Here is a 25,080-nt window from a genome sequence, read left to right on the forward strand (position 1 = left end):
GCTGAGATAGCTCCGCTGTTAGAAATGCACATTTCAATTAAAGAACTGAAGACATCATCAGAAAATGAACAATATGTATAGTATCAAAGCAATCGGACTTACAGTTTTTAACAAGAAGTCGAAAATATCACTTTCTACCAAAAATGACTAAAATATTCACCAAAATTAGAGAATTGAAGATATCATCACGAAATGAACAAATCTGAGAAAGGTCTACATGTAGTATCTATATATGTAATATCAAAGCAATTGAACTTTTGGTTTTTAACAAGAAGTCGAAAATATCACTTTTTACCAAATATGACAAAAATATTCACCAAAATTATAGAATCCAAGATATCATCACGAAATGAACAAATCTGAGAAAGGTCTACATGTAGTATCTAAATATGTAATATCAAAGCAATTGAACTATTGGTTTTTAACAGGAAGTCGAAAATATCACTTTTTACCAAAAATTACAAAAATATTCACGAAAATTAGAGAATTGAAGACATCATCACAAAATGAACAAATCTGAGAGAGGTCCACATGTAGTACCTATATATGTAATATCAAAGCAATCGGACTTATGGTTTTTAACAAGAAGTCGAAAATATCACTTTTTACCAAAAATTACAAAAATATTCACCAAAATTAGAAAATTAAAGATATCATTACAAAATAAACAATTCTGAGAGAGGTCCACATGTAGTACCTATATATGTAATATCAAAGCAATTGCACTTGCGGTTTTTAACAAGAAGTCGAAAATATCACTTTTTACCAAAAATGACAAAAATATTCACCAAAATTAGAGAATTAAAGATATCATTACAAAATGAACAAATCTGAGAGAGGTCCACATGTAGTACCTATATATGTAATATCAAAGCAATTGCACTTGCGGTTTTTAACAAGAAGTCGAAAATATCACTTTTTACCAAAAATGACAAAAATATTCACCAAAATTAGAGAATTAAAGATATCATTACAAAATGAACAAATCTGAGAGAGGTCCACATGTAGTACCTATATATGTAATATCAAAGCAATTGCACTTGCGGTTTTTAACAAGAAGTCGAAAATATCACTTTTTACCAAAAATGACAAAAATATTCACCAAAATTAGGGAATTAAAGATATCATTACAAAATGAACAAATCTGAGAGAGGTCCACATGTAGTACCTATATATGTAATATCAAAGCAATTGCACTTGCGGTTTTTAACAAGAAGCCGAAAATATCACTTTTTACCAAAAATGACAAAAATATTCACCAAAATTAGAGAATTGAAGATATCAACATGAAATGAACAAACCTAAGAGAGGTCTACCCAAGGTACATATACACCAAGTATCAAAGCATTCAGGCTTGTAGGTTTCAAGAAGAAGTCGAAAAAGTAAAACATTGACACGGACGACGATGGACAATCACTCATATGATAAGCTCCGCTTGACAAAGTCGACAGCGGAGCTAAAAAAGGAGAATGATGAAAGACTTTTCCCCAGTCTGGGATGAAAACAAACCCAAAAACCTAAGTTAAGACCCAAGAAGGGTGGTGTCTTACCTTGCCTGTGCTGTCCCCGAAGCAAGAAGCCAATGCTGCTGTGGTGAAAGGGTTCGGTGTGCCCGAGAAAGCTAGACCCAAGCCAAATTCGGGGGTGATAAGCTTGAAGTAGGACCGAAACAGTTCGCATGAGGGCGTAGGTCCACAGAAGCGAAACCTGGGAGCTTCCAGGAAGTGCTAGTGAAACAGACAATCTGCTCGCAAAAATGCCGAGACTGACTTATCGCCTATGCGCAGAGGCCCCTGCGGTCGTTCGGGCTGGGTCAGCAAACAAGGCCTGACCCGCTACGACGGGGCCTAACCTGAAGAGACCCTGCTCAATAGATTGGGTGTCTCTTAGGTGGTAGTTGATGAAGACGTTCTGCGTTCTCCAGAAGCCTGCCCTCAGAATGTGTTTGAGGGGGGCACCTGACGCTAGCGCTAGTGAGTTAGCAATCGCACGGACCTCATGTTCTCATACTTGGTGTCTCTGCAAGGTCTGTGTTGAGGAGGATAGTGTATTATAGACCTCCAGTACAGTCTTAGTAATCCACCTGGAGATGGAAGGCGGGGAAGCCGGCTTATCCTGTTTGCCAGGGCCGTAACACAAAAACATGTGTTTGGTTCCCCGTCTGGAAAACCTTGTACGGTTCTCGTAGCAACTCAGCGCTCGGACCGGGCAGAGAAGCAATTCCTACTGATCGTCGTGACTGACAATATTTGCCAGCCGGGGGATGACGAAAGGTTGAGGATCGTGTCCTGGGATTTGGTTCTTGGCGAGAAACCCGATTCGTGTCTTTAGTACAACTTGATCGTCCATAAAAGCGGCACAACAGTCCGCGAAGGACAGTGCACGCCTAGCTCTGACCGGCGCCTATCTGAGGCGAGGGCCAGTAGGAAGACTATTTTCCACATCAAAAATTTGAGTGGTGCTGATTGGAGTGGCTCAAAGGGCGGTCTGCTTAGAGCAGACAACACAGCAGACGAGTCCCAGTTGGGCAGTAAATAGTCTCCTAATAATAGGACAATCAGCTAGTCTTGTTCCCGTACGTTCTGAGTGGTGGGGGACAAGACCGACCTGTAGCCAACTCTTGCTGCGTAGGACAAACCCACTTCGTCAAACAGGTGGACAAAGGAGCCTGCTACCTGGCCAATAGAGGGATGGTATGGATCAATCTCTCTTCCGCTACACCAATCAGTGTATGCTTGCAGCCTAGAAATGTAGGCCGCGTAGGTGGAATCCCTGTTCGCCCTGGCCAGGACGTTGGCAGCCCACTCAGATAAGGCTTTCGTATGTGCGGGTCTACTGAGAGCCTCTATGCGTGTAAGTGATACCTGCTGGGCTCGTTGGTAGTGCGCCGTCTGGTTGGGACGGCAGGTCCGGTAAGTCCGGAAGCACTGCTGGCGCTTCGACTAGCATTTCCAACAGAAGTGGAAACTAGGCCTTGCTTGGCCAATTGGGTGCAACCCATGATAATATGCGGGTGTGCACCTGTCGAAGTTTTCTACGGTGCCCGGTGAATTAGCGGGAAGGGGGGAAAGGCGTACACAACTAAGTGGGTCCACGGGGCTAGCAAAGCGACCCTGGCCCAGGCTCCTGGAGTCAGCAGGAGTGTTACGTATGTCAGGAGCTTGGCGTTCCGGGGTGCGGCAAAACGGTCCAACCTTGGACCGTCCCACGGCCGAAACAGCCTGGAGGCTACCCACTGGGGTATCAGGAGACCACTGCTCTCAGTTCGAGCCGGTTGATATGGTAGTCCCGAAACTAATGCGGGGGCCATATCCTTGGGCTTGTTGGCCCAACAGATGAGCTCCCCAACCCTAGGGGGAGGTATCTGTTACCAGATTCATACCTGCGGCGAGCGGGCCCAAGGGGCTCCTCTGTCCAAGGTTGGCCAGTGATGACCACCAGGGCAGGGCTTCCTTCACTTGGTCCGAGATCAAAACCCGCCTATCTAGTTCCCACAGGAGAGCTCGGCGTTATAACCAGCATTATACCGGGCGGCTGCGTAGTGCGGCCTGGGGAACGACCCTTCAAACCGAGGTCATCATTTCGATGATCCGCATTAGTTCACGGAGGGACACCGAGGGAACGCTGACTAGGCATTTGGCTAGGCTGCTTAGCGCTAAGCAATACGCTTGAAATAGCTAAGCCAAGCTTACCTCTGTGTCAAAACTCCATGCCCAGGAACACCAACTGCACGTTGGGTCGGGGTGGGACTTGTCGATTAACTAATGAGCCCAACTGGTGAAGTAAATCCTGTGTTAGCCTGATGCGTTTGGCTATTACCCCTTGCCCGAGTTGTTGGTAACCAGAAGTCTGGGTATGGATTGAGGTGTACCGACATATGGTGAAGCAGCAGCACTACCTGTTTCATCACTCTGGTGAACACGTAGGGCGATGTGCCTAACCCGAACAGGGGGCACCCGAAAATCGAATACTTGGCCCAGCTGGGCAATTCGAAGAAGATGGCAACTCGCTGGGTGCATCGGTACATGCAGGTAGGCCCCGCTTAAGTCTAGCGGGGCTAGCCAGTCAAAATGGTAGATGGAGAGAAGAAGCCTGAATGGTGTCTCCATGTGGAACCGATTGAGGAGCACGTACTGATTCAGTCTGCCTAGGTCCAAAACTGGACGCCTGCCACTTGTAGATTTGGTACTACGAACACATTTGGGTAGAAGCCTGGCCTTACTTCCGGCTGATGTACCCTGTGTATGGCGTCTTTCCCCAGCAAACTGCTACTTCCTGTCTGATTGCTTCTGCCTTGCGGGAGTCCCCTGGCAGTGCCCAACAGGGGAGACACTGACGGGGGGAAATGGAGATTTCAGCGGTATCCCGTAAACGGATGTTACCACCTGGGAAGGTCCAAGGGTCGGTCACCCACCGTCTCCGAACCGGACTACACCAGCGCAATCTGTGTACGACAGGGATATGTGGCCATGTGTTCGGCAGTTGCGAGAGGGGGTGTTCCCTTCCCCCATGAGGTGAGTTCCCCAAGGCCTGATGTAGTCACAAAGTTGTGACCTGGCCATTCACCGAACACGTGCCTGTTGCAGAGGTGAGCGTCAAACATGCCTCCCCTGCTGCCGGGTAGACATCCGCCCAGAGAGAGTGAGGAGCCACCACCTGGCTCTTACCTCCCTGGGGGCGCGCCACTACCCTTCCCTCCCATGGAAGGGTATAAGCGCTTGCCTCTTGGCTGACTCTGGCTAGCGAACGACACCCTAGGGCGTGTTTTCTGTGCTTGGGGTGCCCTCCGTTTGCCCATGGCAGGACCAACTGGCTAGCGGATTCGATCTGAACCCTCTGGTTCATTGCACTCCGAAGCTCCAAGACTGTATCCACCATTCCCTGAACAAAGAGGGTGGAGGATGTCCAGTCTGCGTCACTGAGGTGGGGACGTACCCCTGCTCAGCTTGTCGGCGAAAACATGTGCGTCTAAGGCCGCGTCTCGTAGCACAGTAGTGGCCCTGGCCAAGAGAGCCAGGCGACACTAGGGGGTGTCGCATGTAGATGTGCGGTGGCCCACCAGTAAAAATGTTGCCTGGTCTAGGAGGCTGGTGCGTTCTGCCTCCAAGGTTTGCCAAATTCGTGGTACCGGGGTCTGGGGAAGTAGCCTTGGAATCCGGTTGGGGGCGTTTTGGTCTCATTCCACGCTATGGGGTCTGATCCCGAAACCACACCGACCGGGTAGCGTTTGGTCCAGTGGGAAGTGTTGCCTAATGTTATCCCCACCCGGGGGCCTTAAGCATTACATCCTCTGCGGCTGACCAACGCCGCCCATCAACACCGTTTGCGTGCTCTGCGCCCCACTCCGCACTCAGGCGGACAGGGAGAGACTTGCTGACGGGGTTGCTTTGGATCCCGACGCCCGTGATCCCATAAGCGTTGAAGCAACCTTAGGTGGTCGCTTTAGGATCAAGGGTGGGGGTATGTACATCGTATCACTGGGATCGATGATACTCCGTCTCACCCCAAAAGCGTGGCTCACCGAGTCATACAGATAGAAGACTCTGAGGGACCACCCGGAGTACCGGCTGTATCCGACGCGAGCGAACTGCATCTCCTTTCACTTTAAACATGTGAGAGGGAGTGTGTTCGACTGTGCGTCTCATGACAGGGTCGGTTCCCTCTGGGGACGCCCGTGGATCGGTGAGAAAGGAGTCAAAACCCACAGCGAGGACCGGACACAAGGATAAATTCGTTACCGTTGTACCGTTACCGCGTGACGAACCCTAGCTGGCTGAAAGTGGGGGGGTCAACGTCTGCCCTGCCCTGAAAGCCCTGCCCCGAGATCGGAGACTTGGCTGCCAGCACCCCGTTGGCATTCAGTGCCCGAGGATCCAGAGAATGACCGGTGCAATTAGCCTGAGCCTCGGCCACCCCCCAAAATAGTGGGAGAGTTGTGCCTGGGAACGAGGGTCCCCCGGAAGAGACGTGTTTGAATGCAAACATGCTTTCGTGTCTCTTCCTGCTTGCCCACCGAGGGGACACAGTGGAGACAGCTCGCTCCGACTGCGTCTGATCTACCCGGCCTGCCAGGGACGCAATTGCCCCGACAGTCCTTCGACCAAAGCCCTCAACTCGGAGGCAAACCCGGCGCCGTGCGAGGAAGGGTCCACAAAGAGACCCGCAACGGGCCCCATAGGAAGAAAGCTTCCAGGGGCACAGCCTCGCTGGAGCCGGTAGAATCGGGTAAAACACCGCCTGAAAAAACAGACTGTGAGGATGCCCTCCGATCAGCGGGGGAGACCGAGAAAAATATCGGTATCTCCGCAGTCGGGCCTCTTACTCGTCGTCCCGGTACATGAAGTACCGGTAGCCGAGCGCGAGGACTTTCCACTCATGCAAAACACGCAACTCACTTTAACCGATTTGTTTACTGGACACACGACCTTGCTGTGACGCGGTCAGTCTCAGCGATTTTGATGGCTCTGAAAGAAAATCTCAGGCCTCAGAACTCCAGTGAAAAAAACATGCTTTCACGCAAAAACCCCAAAACCCGCACGTAGCTACGACAAAGTATATCTGATGCGGGTTCTATGCTGGTAAATTCTGAATATAACCACTACACGGTCGACTCGAAACATGAGGAGACCGGAAAGAAAATGGCAGCGAGCCCTGGTGCTGTCATTACATCTATATATTGCTAAATACATTGAAAATAAAAGACGACATGCATGAGGGAAACGAATCACAGTTGTAAAAGGTGCCGCCATGAAAACCAACTGGTTACGTAGTGGCGCCGGATTTTAATTTCTTTGTTGTGAAAAATACTACACACAAAGGAGAAAACGACACGAGGGTAAAAATGACAAGGAAAACTTATCCTACCAGCTACAATGTCGAATGCCGTGCAGCGGCAACAACCCAAGCTATAAATCCGGACAGGAAAAAAAGCAGGCGATCTAGCAGAGCTCACTAGATTTCATCTCCACTAGAGACGGAGAGAAAATAAGAGTGATGGACGGCTACTTGTGGCGCTGCCAGGTTGCCTCGGTCACATGGGTTTGTGACGTAAGGGGTTATGTTATATCGGGGTGGAATTGATTTTGAAAGAATTTTAGCTTTCAATCTAAAGACTGTGTTGATCGTCAAAGCATTTACTTACGAACAAAGAGGTGCTAATTTTACAAAATTATCTTGTGTTGTTTATAAGCCACTACCACACCATGTGACTACGTCTATTGTTTACAAATTATAATCCACGACTGATAGGATGCGTGTCGGTCGGTACATCGGACAATAGTCCTGGTCGGAAGCGTGGCAAGATCCCTGATAGCTACGTATTTCTTTCTATATTTCGTAATACAGTTCACAGGATGAACAATGAAAAAAGCACTGTGGCGGTCTTACTAATCACCGGGCGGCTCGAGAACACAGTGGCGGGCAGGGAAAGCAGCGTGGCAGCCCCGCACACAAATTGAATGCTGGGGAGAACACTGTCATCATAGAGTAACAGTGAGTTGAAGTGCATTATAAATGTGATAGTGATAGCCAAACCTTGATTTTCTGTACACAAGAATTATATGCAAAGCTATAAGTTGGGATTACCGGGTATTGAAAATAAACTGTGTTTTTTTATGTAATTAATAAATATGGTCTAAAGAAGTTTGCACAAATTTGCTCAGTAAAAATGTAAAAGAAAATAAATAATTTCCTTATGTGTTGGGGCTGACATTTTACGATACTATCTTGTTTCAGTGAGTTTCAAGAAGTTTGCTAGCCCATGATTGTTTGCAATGTGTACGTGAATTACAGGAAATGTGTCTATAATTTTTTATTCTCTAATAAAAAAAAAACTACTTGACCAAGGTTGGTTGCAAATATTTTCACAAAACATTGTCATTTTAGTGGTTATTTTTGTTATTCTAATAATTATAGAGAAGCAGTGATACCACGTGATTATATCACCCACATACTGGCATTGAACTACGGGTAACTGACATCAGAATTGGAATATGCTATGCCCATAGCAACAGATCATAGATCAACTCGATAATTAGAACTTGAAGATATTATAAGTACGGGACAGGTATAGAAGTATTAATGGTAACAATACATGACCCCGGTAATTCGTGTTGTGCCAACTACGTCAGCCAAGGTTATTTCGCAAAAGTTGGGACTGCGCCAACTGAGGTTCCAATCCATCGCCCTACATTCCGCATATAGATTAATATTTACTTGGTAAAGCATTAGAAATTGGAAGACACATGACAAAAACAACAATTTTTTCGCCAAAGAATCACACGGCATTGGAAAGTTGTTTTTATTTCACACGCGGAAACCGTTCATTTGCAATCGTAAGTGACAGTGTACGGTGTCTGTTTACAAACAATCGAAAGGTACGATCGGTGACACCAAATAACTTACAAGCGATTTACTATGAACACTTACCATGTATATCTTTTTCTGTCACATCATGAGACCTGAGAAGAGCAGAAACTTGACGTAGATTGCCGTTAAATACGCTCTCATGCAAAGGAAAACGCGAAGTGTTCGCCATATTGAACTTAATCAAATGAAGTTTGTGACCTTAAAGGTCATCGTCGTTGGTGGCGCACTTTAGAACTGTTTTGCCGTCATTTGTCTTCACACACTTCAAGCTTTCTCGTCCTCAAAATCAACAAATATTTTACATGTACTCAGGTACATTTTTCATGGGCCTCCACATGGGTAAAAAATAATATGGCTTCTTCCCACTTCACTTTTTATGGGTTTCTGCAGTTTCACTCTTTATAAGTTTCACATTTTATAAAAAAAATCAATTCACTTCATTTTTTATAACAAATATTCTTCACTTCACTTTATATAAGCATTCAATTATTGTACTAATTAATATTACTCAGTATCTAGAAACTTTGCATTTCAGATACAATGATTTATTTCATTACAGATGTTATCAGGGTGAACAATTTTAATACTAATAAAGCACTATAGATAGTATTGCTGTTTCTGTTAGTCCCCGATTTGAATTATCAGTAGTCAAAAAACCGGCATATACAATATACCTTCTGTGCATCCAGTCATAACTCAGCTATATATCGTTTTTTGTCATCTTAAGCACATACATCTCATATTGAGGACATGATGCATGTGCAGGAGTTCATGATTGGACCAAAGATATGTGACTACATGTATTTTATTTGTGTGACTGCTGGTAAATGAGAAGCATATTATAAACTCTTTCCCTGCAAATAGACTAGTAATATCATCTTTGAAGTTCGGAAACAAATGCATACAATAGACATTTATTCATAATTGTTACACAAACAACATTTTTCATGTTACTTTCTGTTTTAAAACAGGATGAAATGTTGTAAACATAGAGACACTATTATAGTCATGCCGTAGTTGATTTATATTCTGAGTTGGCAAGTAATATTATCAATAATCATTAATACTTATAATAAATTTCAAAACAAGAATATGATAGTGCAATAAACTAATTCAGTGACATGACAAGCTTAAATCGGTAGAAATTTCCTGGAGTCATGTTACAGAAGAAGAAACTTGAAACTGACCTCAATTGCAAGTTTCAACACTTGATATTGTTTTATAATTTTGTGTCCCCAGGGAATTACATTTGTAGTCTACATGTATCTGAGGTTGACCAAAATTGTTTTTGACAATATATTCCCCAAATATACATGTTTGAAAGCCTAATTTATAATCAAATGCTCAATAAGAGCTATCACTCCCAAATACATTGCATCAAATCTTTTACTGTAATTAAGCTCACACAAGTCCTAAATATCAATTTTGACAAAAACTGACAAAAAACGCACCAAAAATACATATTTCAAAGCCCAAATTTTAATCAGCACTGAATCTCACGTGACTTTATAAGACATATTACTCTCAAATACACTGCATCAAAACCTTTCATGTAATCAAGCTCACAAAGGTCCAAAATATTAATTTTGACCAAAAATGACAAAAATATACGTTTCAAAGTCCAAATTAAAAAAAAACATATCATAAAAACTTGTTGTGTAATTGGGCTCACCAAGGAGTACTTAAGATAGCGAGAGGGGTAAACTAGGAGAAAAAAAACATTTTTCAAAAAAATTGGGATTATGAAACATTATATTGTGTACTTTCTTTATCTTTGGTCCAAATTTACTGTGCGCTATGCATTTGGTGCGTAATTTAAGTTTATTCCCAAAAAATGTAGTTGGTAGTAAACATAAATGAAAGTGACCTGGGCTCATATTAGAGTCAGCCCGCAGAGTGGTTTGAAGAAGAGCCTGTCGACAGTTACAACAAAAAGTTCTGAGTGATTGTCACGGTGACACCGACAGTTCAGACAACGACGGCATCGAGATGGAAATCCTAGATACAGACACTGGTTAATGGTAGAATTACAGTCTGTAAATAAAATTGGCAGTGAAATATTGATGTGTCATTATTGTAAAAAGGAGAATGTCGTTTTGGCTGCAAACACGAACATCCGCCATGGCTGGGGGAGCCATTTTTACTATAAGTGCATGAATCCAAAATGCAACTCCACGACTGACATTTTTCCGGCGTCAAAAAGGAGTGGACATTTCTTTTAATGTAAACCGTAAGTTGGTGATCGCAGCTCATGGCATTGGAAAGGATCGTCGCGCAATGCGTAAATTTAGTAGTTACATGGAATTACCGCCTCCTCTGTCTGGAACCACTCTTCAATACTATCCCGCTCGTGGTTCTCTGTGAGCATGGCCAACGCTACATTTCGTTTTTCATCGGGAGGAAAAAACAGTGCTGACTTGGAAATAATTGATTATAACGAATCCGATAAGGTATATATGATATAACTGTCCTCGCAGATCTGATACTTGTATATTTATAAAGTATGATGGGAATGGTATGCATTTGGTAATTAATTAGCTGTTTATAAGTGGCCAAATTCAAAGAAACATTTTATTGAGTTTTTATGGAAACTAATTTTTGACTATCATAACTATTGAAGATGTCATCTTTTAACACTTTTCTCTGAGCGAACGATGTACAAATTCCACAATCTATTCGCCACAAAATGGGCTCAAATATGATGTCTCATAGATGTTTATGTGAGTCCTTGACGTTGAGTTACGGCCTTGAGAACATGAAAATTAAGTCTATAAAGTTCAACAGATTTTATCTCCAGAACTATGAGGCACATAAAAATTCCGAGACGAATTTTCAAAGATCATTATCTTATAAAGCAACAGTGAGAAACATAGAAAAAAGGAACACCGAGAATCGGCCAATCCTGCAAAAAAATTCTATATTTAGGAGGTTCACGGGAACAATTGTAACTTAATCCCCTGAGCAAATATCAATACAAAACATACATGATCGTATTCTGCTATATCTCAGCTTTCTGAAAACATATACATTGCCATAACTACATGCTTAGTAACTGGCGAGGAAAGTCCTAATCTCAATTAAACTATAACTTGTATTTCCCTTCTCGCTACCTTAAAACTTTGGAACCACCTATTCAAAATATAATCTACAAATGGTCACAAAATGTAAATAACTGGTTATTAGACAGACAATATATAGCACAATAGGGACACAATGTTTCTGTTTCTACAGCTGTATTTTATGGCTTGCAAGAGGGGACCTTGAACTGTGCTGGCTGTGCTTGTGACTCCTATGGTGGTGGTGTTTTTCTTTTTCCTTCCTCCTACTTCTTTGGTTATTTTCTTCATCCATACTTAGCCTGAAATTACACATTTTATGTATTAATATAATGTTACAGTCCCCTGTCCAATATTGGGAAACTTTTAATACACTCCTTATGCACGCTCTTGTTGACTGAAATATATATTTGGTGGCTGAAAAATACCACCTAAAAGTGCACAGATCATCACCAAAACATCACCTGAATGTGTAAATAAGTTGTCTTAGTTAGTACATGCATATCCAAATACAAGACAAAACATCATTTTCACCTCAATGTTTGCCTCAAAAGACCCCTAACTTTCCCCCCAATCATATGTAATGCACAAGGCAAAAAGAACAAAAATTGCTTGTTTTCGGTAAACCTACCTAACCATATTTTTGAGGAAATCCAAACACTTATTTTAGGCAAATAAGCAGGTTTTTTTTTTTTTTTTTATGCAAATTAGCTATGCTCATTCAGACAGAGCTGTGATTAATTTTAAAGCGGTACCGTCGTCGCGCTGCGCATGTTTGGGTGGTGAGTCCCACCAGTCGAAATATTTCCCATAATGCAATCTGTCACTCTTGAGTACCAACACACAAAATGGCGGCGAAAGCGATGAAATATAGAAACCGGGACAAAACTAAAATCTACTTGGGAGCTTCCCACGGCAATTGGTGTGACACCAAGAACGTACAATTTTCTGGAAAGTCAAATGCAATCTTTGCAGCACATCTTTTAGATGTGCATCGTAGATACTGTCGCGATTGCTTCCCGGAAAACTCGGAATCGGAACGCGAGTGTGATGTTGTTGGTCAACTTGAACTTGATACTGTTCATGAAGAAGAGTCGACATTGAAGTAAGTGCAATTCATCATGTGTTTTTGAATGTATACACGTTTTATCTTTATACAATTTACAAGATGAAATCAGTCATAACAATTTGTTCACAGCTGATCTCGTCACTAACCGCAGTCGTGTTCATTGGGGGCTGATCACATCACGTCATTCTCATGCAGCTGTCGTCGTCCAGTGATAGAAAATTTACAGTATTATCATGAACGTGTATAGATTACTCGAATTCAAAAAAACTGAGGTACTAAGCCAGTATTTACTGGATAAATCAAACCATCGTGCGGCGATCGTAGTGTTTACGCCGCAATATCCGATCACGGAGAAACCGCCGATGCAGTCATGACATATGAGAGCGTAACCGTGATACTGTACTAACAAATGTCTTGCGCTGAGTGTTTTTTTTTCTTCTAACAATTCGACATATATAAATAGTGCAGTAAAAGAATATGGACTGCATTCCCCTGTTTATTATTCACTCTGTTTCGCAACATTGAAATATACTTTTACCAATTAAAACAATTTACCTATAAATACAAATGAAAGTCATTCATTCAATATTATGTATTTATTCTCATAGTGTGTTATCACCTATTAAGGTCAAAGATTCAGGTATTTCTGTTTACAAAGTATAGGGTTGTTTTTCTGCAACAAATTTTGATTTTGAAATTCCAATAAGTATAATATAATTTCAATGAATACTAATACTTATATTTGTTTCCCCCCTGTTATTTTTTCTAATATGTAAAATTGTTTCTATGTAGTTAGTAAAAATTTAAATTGTTTTCTGTTTTTAATCAATGCATTGTTGAGTTTTAAATGTTATATACTACTAGGTATAAATTTTTTTTGAAATAATTTGTTTATCAGATAATTGTTTATTTTTCATTGTTTCATTGATATTTTACATACATATACCCCTGGTAATAGCAATGGGTGTATGTTTTGTTATTACCTGATTTGATATAAAATTGGAAAGAAACATTAAAATCTGTAGTTCAGCTACTATCTGTTTTTGATAAATCAGAATAACTACTATTTATTTATAAGCCATATCAATGTGACGCTGATTGACATTTAACTTGTTGATTTATCAGTGCCCTGTTTGTAGAATAAACCAAGTTTATTACCATAGACCTGGTTAATTAAATTTATTGTGTGTCATATAGATATGCTAAGCTTGTCATATGATTTCAATTATGAAATGCTTTTTGATATATTGAGCAATGTTTTTTTTTTCTGAGCTGAATATATTTTAGTTTTAACACTAAATACAAAGCACACTCCATAACAATCTCATACAGGACTGCATATATACTTGGTACTGTACATGCTTATATTGATAAATTCCATTGCTATTCATTTTTCACAGTTGTAGAACCTGTTCCAGTTGCTTCGTCTACTCCTGTACGCCCTAGGCATTGTGAACCACAAGTCATGTAAGTGTAATGCTAGTACAATTTTTATTTATTATTTGTCATCAATACACATGATTACTTAGCAGATGTAACATTTTTACATTCCAGTGTGGCAATATATTTGATATTGATTGCTGAATGAAGTTCAGCATTATTAAAAGTCATTATTCTGACAAACATGCTGAAGGGGTTGTTGTCTCTGGTCCCTTTTTGTTGTTGCCAGTGCTGAATGCATTTACTTGTCACCTTTCTGAATATATACTCAGCCCTCTATTACTTTCAACTATTACCATAGGATTGATCCTGAAGAAACGCTAACTGCAAGTGAAGAAGAAGATGATGGTGATGAATATGACAATGAGATATATATATCTAGCAATATCAGGTTTGCAATACTTATTGTTGTGGCAATGTTTGTGTATCTATCTGTATCTCTAATGTTTTGTGTTTTTGGCAAAATTGGGGTCAAAACTGAATTTTTTACTTCTCACAATACCGCTACTTAGAATTAGCGGTGTGGTTCTCTTCCATATTTGCTCATTCATTGACAGTAAGGAAGTGTAGCTTGACCGTGAACCGTGACCGTTAATAATGAATACAGTATGTGCTTGCTCCATATCTCGATGCTTTCAAAGTATTATATATAATTTATTTACAGAAATATCCAAAACTGCTCTGTTGAGGATGTTGTGCTTAATTTTGATTGTCATGGTACTGATGACAATGGAGTCACTCAAGATGATGATGATGATGATGATGGTGACGATTCATCTGTTGATGCTGTTGATATGATAAAAGCTCCTAAGTGTATAGCTTATGTGTCTACAATTGTTAACCTGGTGAAAAAGCTTCATGGAGATGTGTGCTGTCGTAACGAATGTGAGAAAAAACTCACCTACAGCCATTCTCTGGTTGGAACTGCTCTCACAATTGAATGGGTTTGTTCTGACACTCATAGAAATGGCAGATGGCAATCGCAACCACGTTATGATGGTATATTCGCTACCAATCTGCAACTTTCCATGTCTACATTATTATCAGGAAACAGTTTTAGGAAAATTGAACTTTTGTTTCGGTTTGTCAATATCGCCTGCATTTCAGAAACTACTTTTTTGCGTGTTCAGAAAATTTATGCTGCTCCTGCCATCCAAGCATACTGGAATACATTGCGAAAGGACTTGCTTGAGTCATATGATGGAAGTGTTATTCTTTGTGGAGATGGGCGTAATGATTCGCCGGGCCATTCTGCTCAATACTTATCATATAATTTTGGAGATTCTGCCTCTAAAACCATTTTACACACGGAAGTAGTAGATGTTAGAGAAGTTGGTGGAAAAAGTCCAAACATGGAACGCCTTGGCTTTGAAAGATCCATTGACCAACTAAAGACAATAATTAGGATTGAAGAAGTTGTCACAGATGCTCATATACAGATTGCAGCACTCATGCGTAAGTAATTACATTGTCCACTTTTGTCTCCGTATTTCTTATACAACAGTGCACAATTACATAACTGACTTGTACCATTCTAGTTGTTGCAGTCATGATGAAACACAACTATTAGAGTACTTTCAGTTAAAATAAAGCTGTAATATGTGTTCTTATTTGACCTCCAGTCATTAAAACAAATTGGTTGATTCTTTGTGTGCTGGGACTTGTTGTTGAATGTTTGAATTGCAAGAGATTGAGCATCTCTGCTGTGCAGTTCAACCATAAAAAGGTGTAAAATAACAAGCTTATACAAAATACAGAAATCGTGCATTTTATGCCCGGACATTGTGCTTGCCACTACACATCTTGAATGATACCTTACTATATGTTGTATTGAGACATAAATTTTTATATTAACAGCATATTATTCATAAATTATTCTGAGTATCAACTTCATGTGTTCAGTGAACATCCTTTTTTATGGCAATCAGCTTTAAAAAATTTGATAATGTTGCAGTTATGTGAGCAATGTGGAGGCGAATCAAGAAATCAGGAATCATTCCAATTTACAAGTTAAATGATCTTCCCATCATTATGCTTATGGTATGCTTCTTTTCAGGCAACTGTGATAAGTACACAGACATAAAACATTCATGGGACCTGTGGCATGGTGGAAAAAATATCCTTAAAAAGGTTGTAGAGGTAGGTTACAAATGTTGATGAAGTACACAAATGATATCACATAATATTGCTATATTTTAGTTTTTCATTGACTTAATCCCCACCAGCCAACTTCCAAGCTTTCCAATTTTCCGTTTTCATGTAATGGTTTCCATCTGATGATCAACAAATTAGCATTTTGTTTTCAGGCATCAAAATCAAAGAATTGTAAGGAACTACTTGTGTGGGCAACTGCGGTTAGAAACCATTTTTGGTATGCTTCCAAGGAATGTGGTGGTGATGAGAGGAAAATGAAGGTATATGTCATATTTAGTTTATGTGTTTTAGTTGAGCACTAGAGTGTTGTGTATTCTTCTATATAATTATATTATAATTACATGGGTACAAATATCATGTTGATCTTTTGCAGGCAATTTGGTTTGGCATTCTGCATCATGTGGTTAATGAACATGAGTGGTTATTGAATGTTGATGGTACATATGGTGGATGTGCTCATGAACCCCTGTCTGTAGAAAACCAGTGTAAGCCTTGGCTCGAAAAAGGATCACCTGCTCATTTGGCCCTTAGAAATATTGTAGAGGATAAGCGCCTGCTGAAAAATCTTGGGCACTACACTAACTTCAGGTGCACATTATCATTGTATTTTATGACTATCTTTCAGCGCAGGATTTTAAACATAGTGTACATGAACTTGTTACACATTTTCATTTCTGCTATTTTATATGATTAATTAAAATATGTATTTTTTGGTTTACATCATCAGACATACTGGTTTCTTGGAATCTTTTCATAGCCACATGTTGATGTATGCTCCCAAACGACACTCGTACACGTAAGTATATTATCATATGCAACTTTGTAGTAGAAAAACTTATGACTTATCAAGCTACTCTCAATAAAATCTAATAATAAATGTTCAATGTATGGTTCTTTCAGATTTGTTGGATATAAGGCTAGGACCCAGCTCGCTGCCATAGATTTTAACATGCATGCTGGACGTGAACAAGCTGTTAGTGAAGATGGACAACCAAAGTACGTAACAAAACACTGCCAGTGACAAAATTAGATCTTGTTAGAAATTGTGTTTATGAATTGATTTCCACTGAACAAAAATCAGATCTCATTCATTGATCTGAATCTGATCAATTTTTCATAAGTAAAAAATACTTTCTTTACTAAACTTTGTAATTCAATAGCCTGTCCAGGATATTTTGGACAGATGGGTTGAATGATAACGTTTTTTGGTATCCCATTTTTGTGTTGGTGACGCTACTCATACAAATCGAAACTACTATTAGTTTTTGGTCAAAGTGATCATGAGTAGAATTTGAGCAGATCTATTTTGTGAATGGCTCCTAATTTTACTTTAGAAAACTGTTGTTATTTCTTGCTTCCATACTTTGTATGACTGGACATGTTTTTTCTATCTAGGTTCAAAATCAACTATTCAAAACAGTCAAAAAGATTCTACCCGTCAGCTGTATTGGTTCCAAAACAATATACTTATATTACTGAGCTACAAGAACTTGTATTCAGGATGAGATCTACTGTTGAAGGGCATTTGTCTCAGCACATATCATTTGCTGAAGATGATCCACGCCGAATCCACAGGAGAAGATCTCTTATGGACCCACCAAGCTTGTCAGATCTTGTTTCACAACATCTGAGTAGATTTTCAAGATCATCTACATCAGATTGTACTACATCTAACCAGGTATTGTAACAGAATCTAATTACTTTAGTGTTATTTATATTAGTACTGGATTCTGCTCCAAATCAGCCATGGGTCAGTAACAAGTTTGGGTTTTGATACAAGAAACCAGAAACCACCCAGAGTTTCAGTAAAAATCTTGAAATTTTTATTTCAAAATGGAGCAGGTTTTTTAAACGTAACATTCGCACTTTCTTGGAAACCCCTTGTTGATTCCTGTATTCATAAGTTTTGTGTATTTTTGTTATGGGTCAGTTGTATATTGTACTAATGAAGTCCTTATTAAAAATGACTGGGTACAAACAAATCTTGCTGTACATGTTTCTAAGTACAACCATGGCATGATTTTTCCTGTGGCTGTACTGACTAACATGTGCAGCAATATTTTTTTTGGAACCGGCCAAATTTCATATGCGCCTCACTAGTACATTAAAAGCTAACAGCCAAATCATAATAAAAATATAGGTTCACTCAACACTGCTTATGACCCTATAATACAATCAACAAATACAAATAGACCTTGAACAACATAATTTATAAGAGTAACCGTGTTATTGATGTATGGAGGGTTTTCTGCTTTATAATACAACGTGCAGGAAAAGTCTGTATTTGTTTCTCACATTAATTTTACCATCTGCAACTAGTTTCAGGCTGACAAGTTTTCTCAAAATTTGTTTCTTTTTCCTTATTACAGACTACTTGACACATGGGGCCAGGAACAGCCACTGATGACGCTGTATACAATCAAAACCTGTTTCGGCGTGCATACTACAGTGTAAAGGCCAGAAACAGTTGTTAAATATGGTGTCCAGTTTAGTATGATAGAAAGTGGGTCAAGACTGAATATTCGTGGTTCCAGCGTTTCATAATAAATATTTTCTATCAATAAATGCACTTTCAAATGATATTCATCATAACCTTGTTAAAGAAAAAGTCAAGCCAAACAACATAATGACCCCTCAAGAAAAAGCTCCATAAATGTAGGAGAATGCAATGTTTTCATTCTCTAGATATTCAACTTTTCATCCGTATTACCGTATGTAGTCAAGCAAGCAAAGGATTATGGGTAAAGTCTGACATCATAGAATCTGTTGTCAGAAATTGAGAAAATGATTTCATCTATAACTTCAAAAGTGAAAACTTCAAATTGGCTGAAAGTTTAGAACATGGTAGCATATATGTACTTGTGCTTCTAAAATAGTTGTCATGGAAACAGAACTGAAAATATTTATTTACATGTTTTTTTGGGAGTATTATGTTGTTAGCCTTGACTTTCCTTTTAAAGGTCATTAGCATATTGTGTACGCAGTGTGCATGCTTCTGTCCCTTCTCCTGTATTGACTGCTCAGCAAAAGATTTGTACACACTCCTACCATGTCATACTCTGTAATATGCCAGAAGTGCTGTAGTAAGAAAACCATGAATAACATCGAATGCCAACCAAGAAAACTGAATGTGAAAAGTTTATTTTTCTATATTGTACACTACATAGAAGTATGACTACAGCAGCTGAACAAATTTGGCAGTTTGAAAGGCCATGTTAGTCATCTGACCACATAGATCAAAGGGAACTCTATTATTGCTAACATCCAAGTTTAAAACCCAATGTGACCAGAGAATACTGTAAACAGTTACAATTTGGCGGCTAGAAAATTTCATGATTTTTTAATTTGAGGCACATCAGCGGCAATTGAATTTTGTGAAAGTTGCCTGGAATTTAAAGCCACATAATTTTTTTATTGACTCTCTCATACTGGTATTTGTATCTGTGCTACGTTTAACAATTACAATGCCTGCCAAAGCTTTGAACGTCGCCAGATTTAAACGATGATACTGTTTTAAACATGATTTTCAGGTTTTCGTAAAAATGTATAGCAAGCAAAATTAAAGCGGTTTACAGTATGGCTATTGAGATTAACTATCATATAAATTCTGTTTGGAATCTAGCTGCTAATTTTTTTATTCTCTTATTTATACAGTTGTTACAAAGTGCATTATTAAATGTGACTAACTGATTAGTATTTATAATATAAATCAAGACCAGAGATGATCAATCCTGTATTGCACCTTCTTTAAAGCCAACATATACATTATTGGGGCTAGGAAATCTTCGCCTTACTGCCCAAACACAGCATGATGGTACAACACGACGGTTACCTTTCCCCAAACGTCCATATTGCCAATAAATAAATTGCCTATAGGCATAGTGACGAAAACATGCATTGTCTCTAAGAGGATTCTCAGCATATACATCAGCCACCACTCTCATTGCTACTTCAAGGACATCACCATCTAATACTAAATGTTGGAATAACCAAGAACCAGTAAGACACTCTTGGCCTTGTCTGACAACACAACATTTGTTCTCAATCTGAGTTGGCATATTTATGCATTGTCCACACTTGCACCATGGTGGAGTAGTCTCATTAGGCTTGGGAACAGGTAGTGGATCTGGAGGTGGATTACTGATGGTGGGGTCTGAGCCTTCTTGTAATACCAAGTCAGCACACGCACCTGGTTGACGTCTGAACAACTCTAATGTTATATGCTCAAGCCTTTCTCTGGGTAGACCACTAACAAATTCCTGAAAAATAAGAAATTTCATACATGTATTTGCAACTGTAAACAACAATCATACCACTGACTAAAATGACATGGGTAATTGAAACACGCACACAGTAAACATAGTTTTTGTTTTGGGGGGAGGGTTGAATAACAAATTCAAGTACTGCTCATAAAAAATGGAAATAGATTGTCTTAATTCTGCACTTAGGTCTTATGCACTTCTGAAAAGGGGCGATTTAAAAAAAGAATAACATTTATGAGCACAAATCCCTATTTCTGAATTATTGTCAGACGTGGTGTAATTCTATTTGCACATGCGTAACCTACATAGCAACAGGTGAGGGTAGGACAAAAATATAAAAAGTCAAATGAACACCGGTCGACATGCAACCCGGAAGTCAGTGAAGTCAGTGACATATTTGAAAAAGTTTTTTAAAGATAGTGGAGTGATTGTGGGTGGCTACAAACAAGGGCAGCTGGAAGAACTATTTAAGACAGCTGAGAAACATGAATTGTCAGTTAAAAAGGTGATTTTCAGAAAAAAACAGACTGAAATAGAGATGGTATGTGTATGTGTGTGAATACGACAGTTTTTCAACTCCCAAAAAATATAAAAATATTATGCTATAGCCAAAGATAATTTGCATGCTCGTTATTCTTGCTTAGGCAGAATAGTGTGCAAATTGTCAGAGGCTGGTACGAGTTAGTTGAAAGAAGGTGGCAGTTTTATTTCAGGTGAATTTTTGCGTTGAGATTTGGAAACATTGATGTTCGGTGCACTGCAACTCTGTGCGTTTGGAACATTCAAAATATGTCCTAGCTTCCGGTTTGTTGTCTCCAGGTCACAGAATATGTGTAAGCGCTATCAAATCTTTACCTGCATTTTTCTTTTGTGGTCTCTTTGTTTATCCTCCTCACTGAGCGGCACCTGTCTCTGCACCACTAGTCGTCGTTTTCTCTGAGGGATGCGAGTGTTCACTGCTACTGCATCTTCAGCCCCATCTGAGTCTTCAGATGTAGAATCCTAAAAACAAAGATAACATAATATTAAATGCTTGGAAATAATATTTTTATTAGTTTACAGCCACAAAAATATTGAATTAGGTAAAAAAAAAAAATGAAAAGGTTATTAATGCAATAAATTATATATTCATGGGAAAAACATTGAAATGTAGGTAAATTATGCTTCATAGCCAGGTGTAAATTAAAAATCTCTACTGTAAACATAGTTGAACAAAAATCACATTCAGCATATCATCTAATCCATATTGTATATACTTCTATTTTATGATTTTATTTTCACCCTAAATATCCCCACAAACCAATAAACAAAATTTCAGAGGTGTACACAAAGGGTATATGTCTAAATTATTTCCCTTGATAATTGTACATGATATGGGTGTTTGTCATATTAGGTGACTATAATGGTAGGTTGAATAAAAAGAAAAATATATTTTCATGACAACTAGTCCTGAATGGTTTAATTTTAATCTAAATTTATATACAACAATATAGTTTTGATTAGTAAATTTTGAATGCTGTTCGTGGAATAAAAACTGGCGTACATCAAACTTCATACAGTTGAGGCATGTAACAAGTCTAAATTTACCATTGATTTCCACAAAATTAACTTTGTAAAATTACAACTACACATATCTGGGAATAGTAATAAAATCATATGGCAAGTTTCAAAAATGTAATGTCACATCTGGCTACAAAAACAGACAAATCAATTTACATTTAAAATAATCTCTCTAGAATTTTAGATATATAGACCTAAAAATGAGATTATTTAACATCTTAAACAAATCAGTTATAATCTATGAATCAAAATGTTGGGGCACTGGAAACTAAAATTCAAGAAAACGATACAAACAATTTCAAGGATGAATTTAAAGAAAGACTTCCTTTTGTACCCCACACAAAATATTGGGGGGGGGGGTACCATAACTATTTTTGATAAATAGGTGAGGTGAAAATTTTTTTGGTGGGTGTATAGTATTTTGGTAGGATCAATCACTATCAATCAATATTTCTTTCTGAAGATGTTCTCAACAAATAGTACAAAATCATATTATTTGGCTGCAAGAGCATTGTTGTGTCAATACACACTACTACTCGGTGTGACATTCAGGCAATAAAATATTAGCAGCATGTAATAGAATTCCAAAATAAACAAAGCAAGCTTACAAGTATTCACATGATCAATATAATTGGATAAATACTGTGTCATGGAATATCAAGAAGAGACACATAGTCTGTGCATTTGATTATATAACTTCCTGGACTATCATTTACAAGGCCAATGACTGTCAATAAACAAAACACACAAGCCCTTCCAACTACTGTTTTAGTGTTGCATTAGCAGCATCTTTTTAAGTTATAAATTCCTGCTTGTAATGACTTTGACATCTGTTTTATTTGTTTATTTTTATTTTATGAAAAGGGAAAGGAAATGGTCACAAGGTACAAGCAACAAATATAAAACAATATGCTAAATAACAAAATACAATCACTAAATTACTAAATAATACAAAATTACTAAAATTAAAATGGCTATTAATAATATACGCATGCTAGGCAGTGGATAACCCTGCGTGTGCTTCGATAACTGTGTGTTCCGAATACTTAGCGACCCACCCACCCTTGGAACCCGAAGACCGGTAATCGTGAGCTACAGAACTGTATTTGGCTAGGTGGTGATTTACCGCAATGACGGTATTATCATATTTAATACCTGATAACTATTACATGTTTGTCTCATTTGAGGTACGTGATTATGAATAAATGATCCACCCAAAATGTACAAAAACCAATGTAAAATTTACATGGAGTAAAAAATAGAAATATAAAGTTTCGCTTACCGATGCCTTATTCATGCATGGCCGGTGTTTACCACAACTACATGCATCGTTGCACAATTCGTCCCATGTCTTGCAAGGACAAGCTCCACGTCCGTGTTTCCGCATACAGGCACCTTTGCATTTGCAGGACCTTGGTTCATCAACGTTTTCAACTGTTCGCAGTGCTTCCTCAATCATCGCTAAATCGTAGTTTGCCGCCATTTTGAATTAGAAAAAAATAGCGAGGTGCATTGTGGGCAACAAAAGGTGTTTGTAAATAAAAACTCTGGACATGCGCAGCGCGACGACGGACCCGCTTTAATTAATTTTACTGCCTATTTACTGCCTACTGTCTATTGACTTTGTCATTTTGTAAAAATCTATCATTAAAACCAACTTGGATTTGAAGTTCGACCATGATTATACATTATTACGATTATTGTATTAATCACCAAAGAGTGCAATGAAAAACAAATTAAAATTAAAATAAAATGAAAACCCTACCTAATTACCCAGTTGTCATGGCATTGTAAACTGTATTAAACCCATGGCCAGATGGCATTATTCAGTGACAAGCGTTTATTTCATATGACCAAACATTAATTTCACGGTAAACAGAAACACAACCGGTCATTTGGGATGTCCGCAAACTGTAATGTAACCGTGTAACATGCAACCTGATTCGTTCTGTGATGCCAAGGATGAAAATAACGACCAATCACAGTGGGCGATTTGTACAACACGGATAGCAGTTTTGCTTTTCACCTCTCCATCATTCATGCATCGGCCATGTGGGGCAGTCATGTTGCCTATGATTATGGATGTCGTCGCCAGTGAGCTCTACTAAACAGTGGGGGAACAACTGTAATTAATTAATGATTAATGTAATCATTTGTACCATAAACGTTCGGCATATTTGTTTTTAAAGACCGTTAAAGCAGTGTTTATTTTTTTGGTCAGGCGATCGATTTTTCTCTCGCCCGATTTGCCAAATCACAGGCCCTGTCCAGTTTTACAGACCAACTCAAACACATGGCTGGGGAAATAAACAGCAAAAAGGGTAAACAAAATCAGTAAACTAACCTTTTTATGCGTAGTCATGCAGTACTGTCAGTGCTCGTCAGTCGTTCCGAGCACCAGCTCGTCTGCAAAATTGTTCCGTTTTAGACTTAACAGACATGCGCAATCGCGATAGACGTCAGAGCTTCTTCATTACATGCATTCTGATTGGTGTAGGGTACTTGACCGTCATTTGACAAGCGAATAAAGATGCGGGTAACATACTTACGCTTTTAGTCCCTTTTATTACCAAGCAAGATTTTGTTGTGCAAGAATCAGCGAAGCCGGCGATGTTCGGCAATGTATGCCATGTATGATATTTGTATCGCTTCCATATTTATAAGAAATTCACTTCAGTTTCCTAATTTTATAAAATAATCACATCGATATTCACTTTCTATAACTCAAACAGGTCACTTTTACAATTTTTATAAGATTTTCACTTCGTTTTTTTACAGTTTTTAAAAAGCATCACTTCGATTTTTACACCTTTTAAAACGGGTACTTCGCACTTCGTTTTTTACCCATGTGGAGGCCCTTTCATAGGGTAGATCATTTTGACATTCAGGGGGATGTTACTGTTATGGCAGGAATTAAGAAAAAACATTTTGTTCAATAATCATGGTAGATATACAGACAGTTGTAGGCTTTACATTTCCTTCATTCCCCTCAATTTTTCAATTGGCTGAGCCCTCATGACTAAATTATTCCATCCCTATTTTCTAACTGTTGATGGAGTGCTTGTGAAGTGAGAGATAAAATGTGTAAAATGACAGCCTAGTATTAAAAGGCAGTGGTCGTCACGTCACGCATTGCATGTTTTTGAGTTTTGTATAAACAAACAATGTATTT

General features: G+C 39.1%; 3 protein-coding genes and 1 long non-coding RNA gene across 4 annotated transcripts in view; 1 reads left to right on the forward strand and 3 right to left on the reverse strand.

Annotated features, from left to right (window-relative positions):
* The window catches only part of LOC100369942 (ankyrin repeat domain-containing protein 13C-like), a 40,030-nt gene extending 31,487 nt beyond the window's left edge, over positions 1-8,543 (reverse strand). The window contains exon 1 of the mRNA XM_002740949.4: positions 8,428-8,543. Within this exon, the coding sequence (XP_002740995.1) occupies positions 8,428-8,536 (109 nt within the window). The 5' untranslated portion in view covers positions 8,537-8,543. The remainder of the gene's footprint in view (positions 1-8,427) is intronic.
* A 1,281-nt stretch (positions 8,544-9,824) lies between these two features.
* On the reverse strand, positions 9,825-24,407 carry LOC146738103 (uncharacterized). The gene is made up of 2 exons (XR_014930334.1): positions 24,253-24,407; positions 9,825-11,725 (listed from the first exon to the last, which is right to left on the reverse strand). It is a non-coding gene; the product is annotated as an uncharacterized LOC146738103 (long non-coding RNA).
* On the forward strand, positions 12,258-18,651 carry LOC146738104 (uncharacterized). The gene is made up of 11 exons (XM_085503130.1): positions 12,258-12,528; positions 13,893-13,959; positions 14,234-14,323; positions 14,597-15,387; positions 15,989-16,071; positions 16,239-16,346; positions 16,460-16,674; positions 16,814-16,882; positions 16,987-17,082; positions 17,482-17,764; positions 18,456-18,651. Coding segments are annotated over exons 2-11 (1,746 nt in total). The 5' UTR covers positions 12,258-12,528; positions 13,893-13,957; the 3' UTR covers positions 18,465-18,651.
* LOC144343105 (uncharacterized) lies at positions 19,212-24,153 on the reverse strand. The gene is made up of 3 exons (XM_085503131.1): positions 23,191-24,153; positions 21,204-21,350; positions 19,212-20,345 (listed from the first exon to the last, which is right to left on the reverse strand). Exons 1-3 carry the CDS (start codon positions 23,389-23,391, stop codon positions 19,812-19,814), a joined length of 882 nt encoding a protein of 293 aa, XP_085359257.1. The 5' UTR covers positions 23,392-24,153; the 3' UTR covers positions 19,212-19,811.
* Positions 24,408-25,080: the final 673 nt, after the last annotated feature.

This window comes from Saccoglossus kowalevskii, chromosome 9 (genome assembly GCF_978046115.1).
Source record: "Saccoglossus kowalevskii chromosome 9, keSacKowa6.1, whole genome shotgun sequence".
In the NCBI taxonomy this organism is placed as follows: Eukaryota; Metazoa; Hemichordata; class Enteropneusta; family Harrimaniidae; genus Saccoglossus; species Saccoglossus kowalevskii.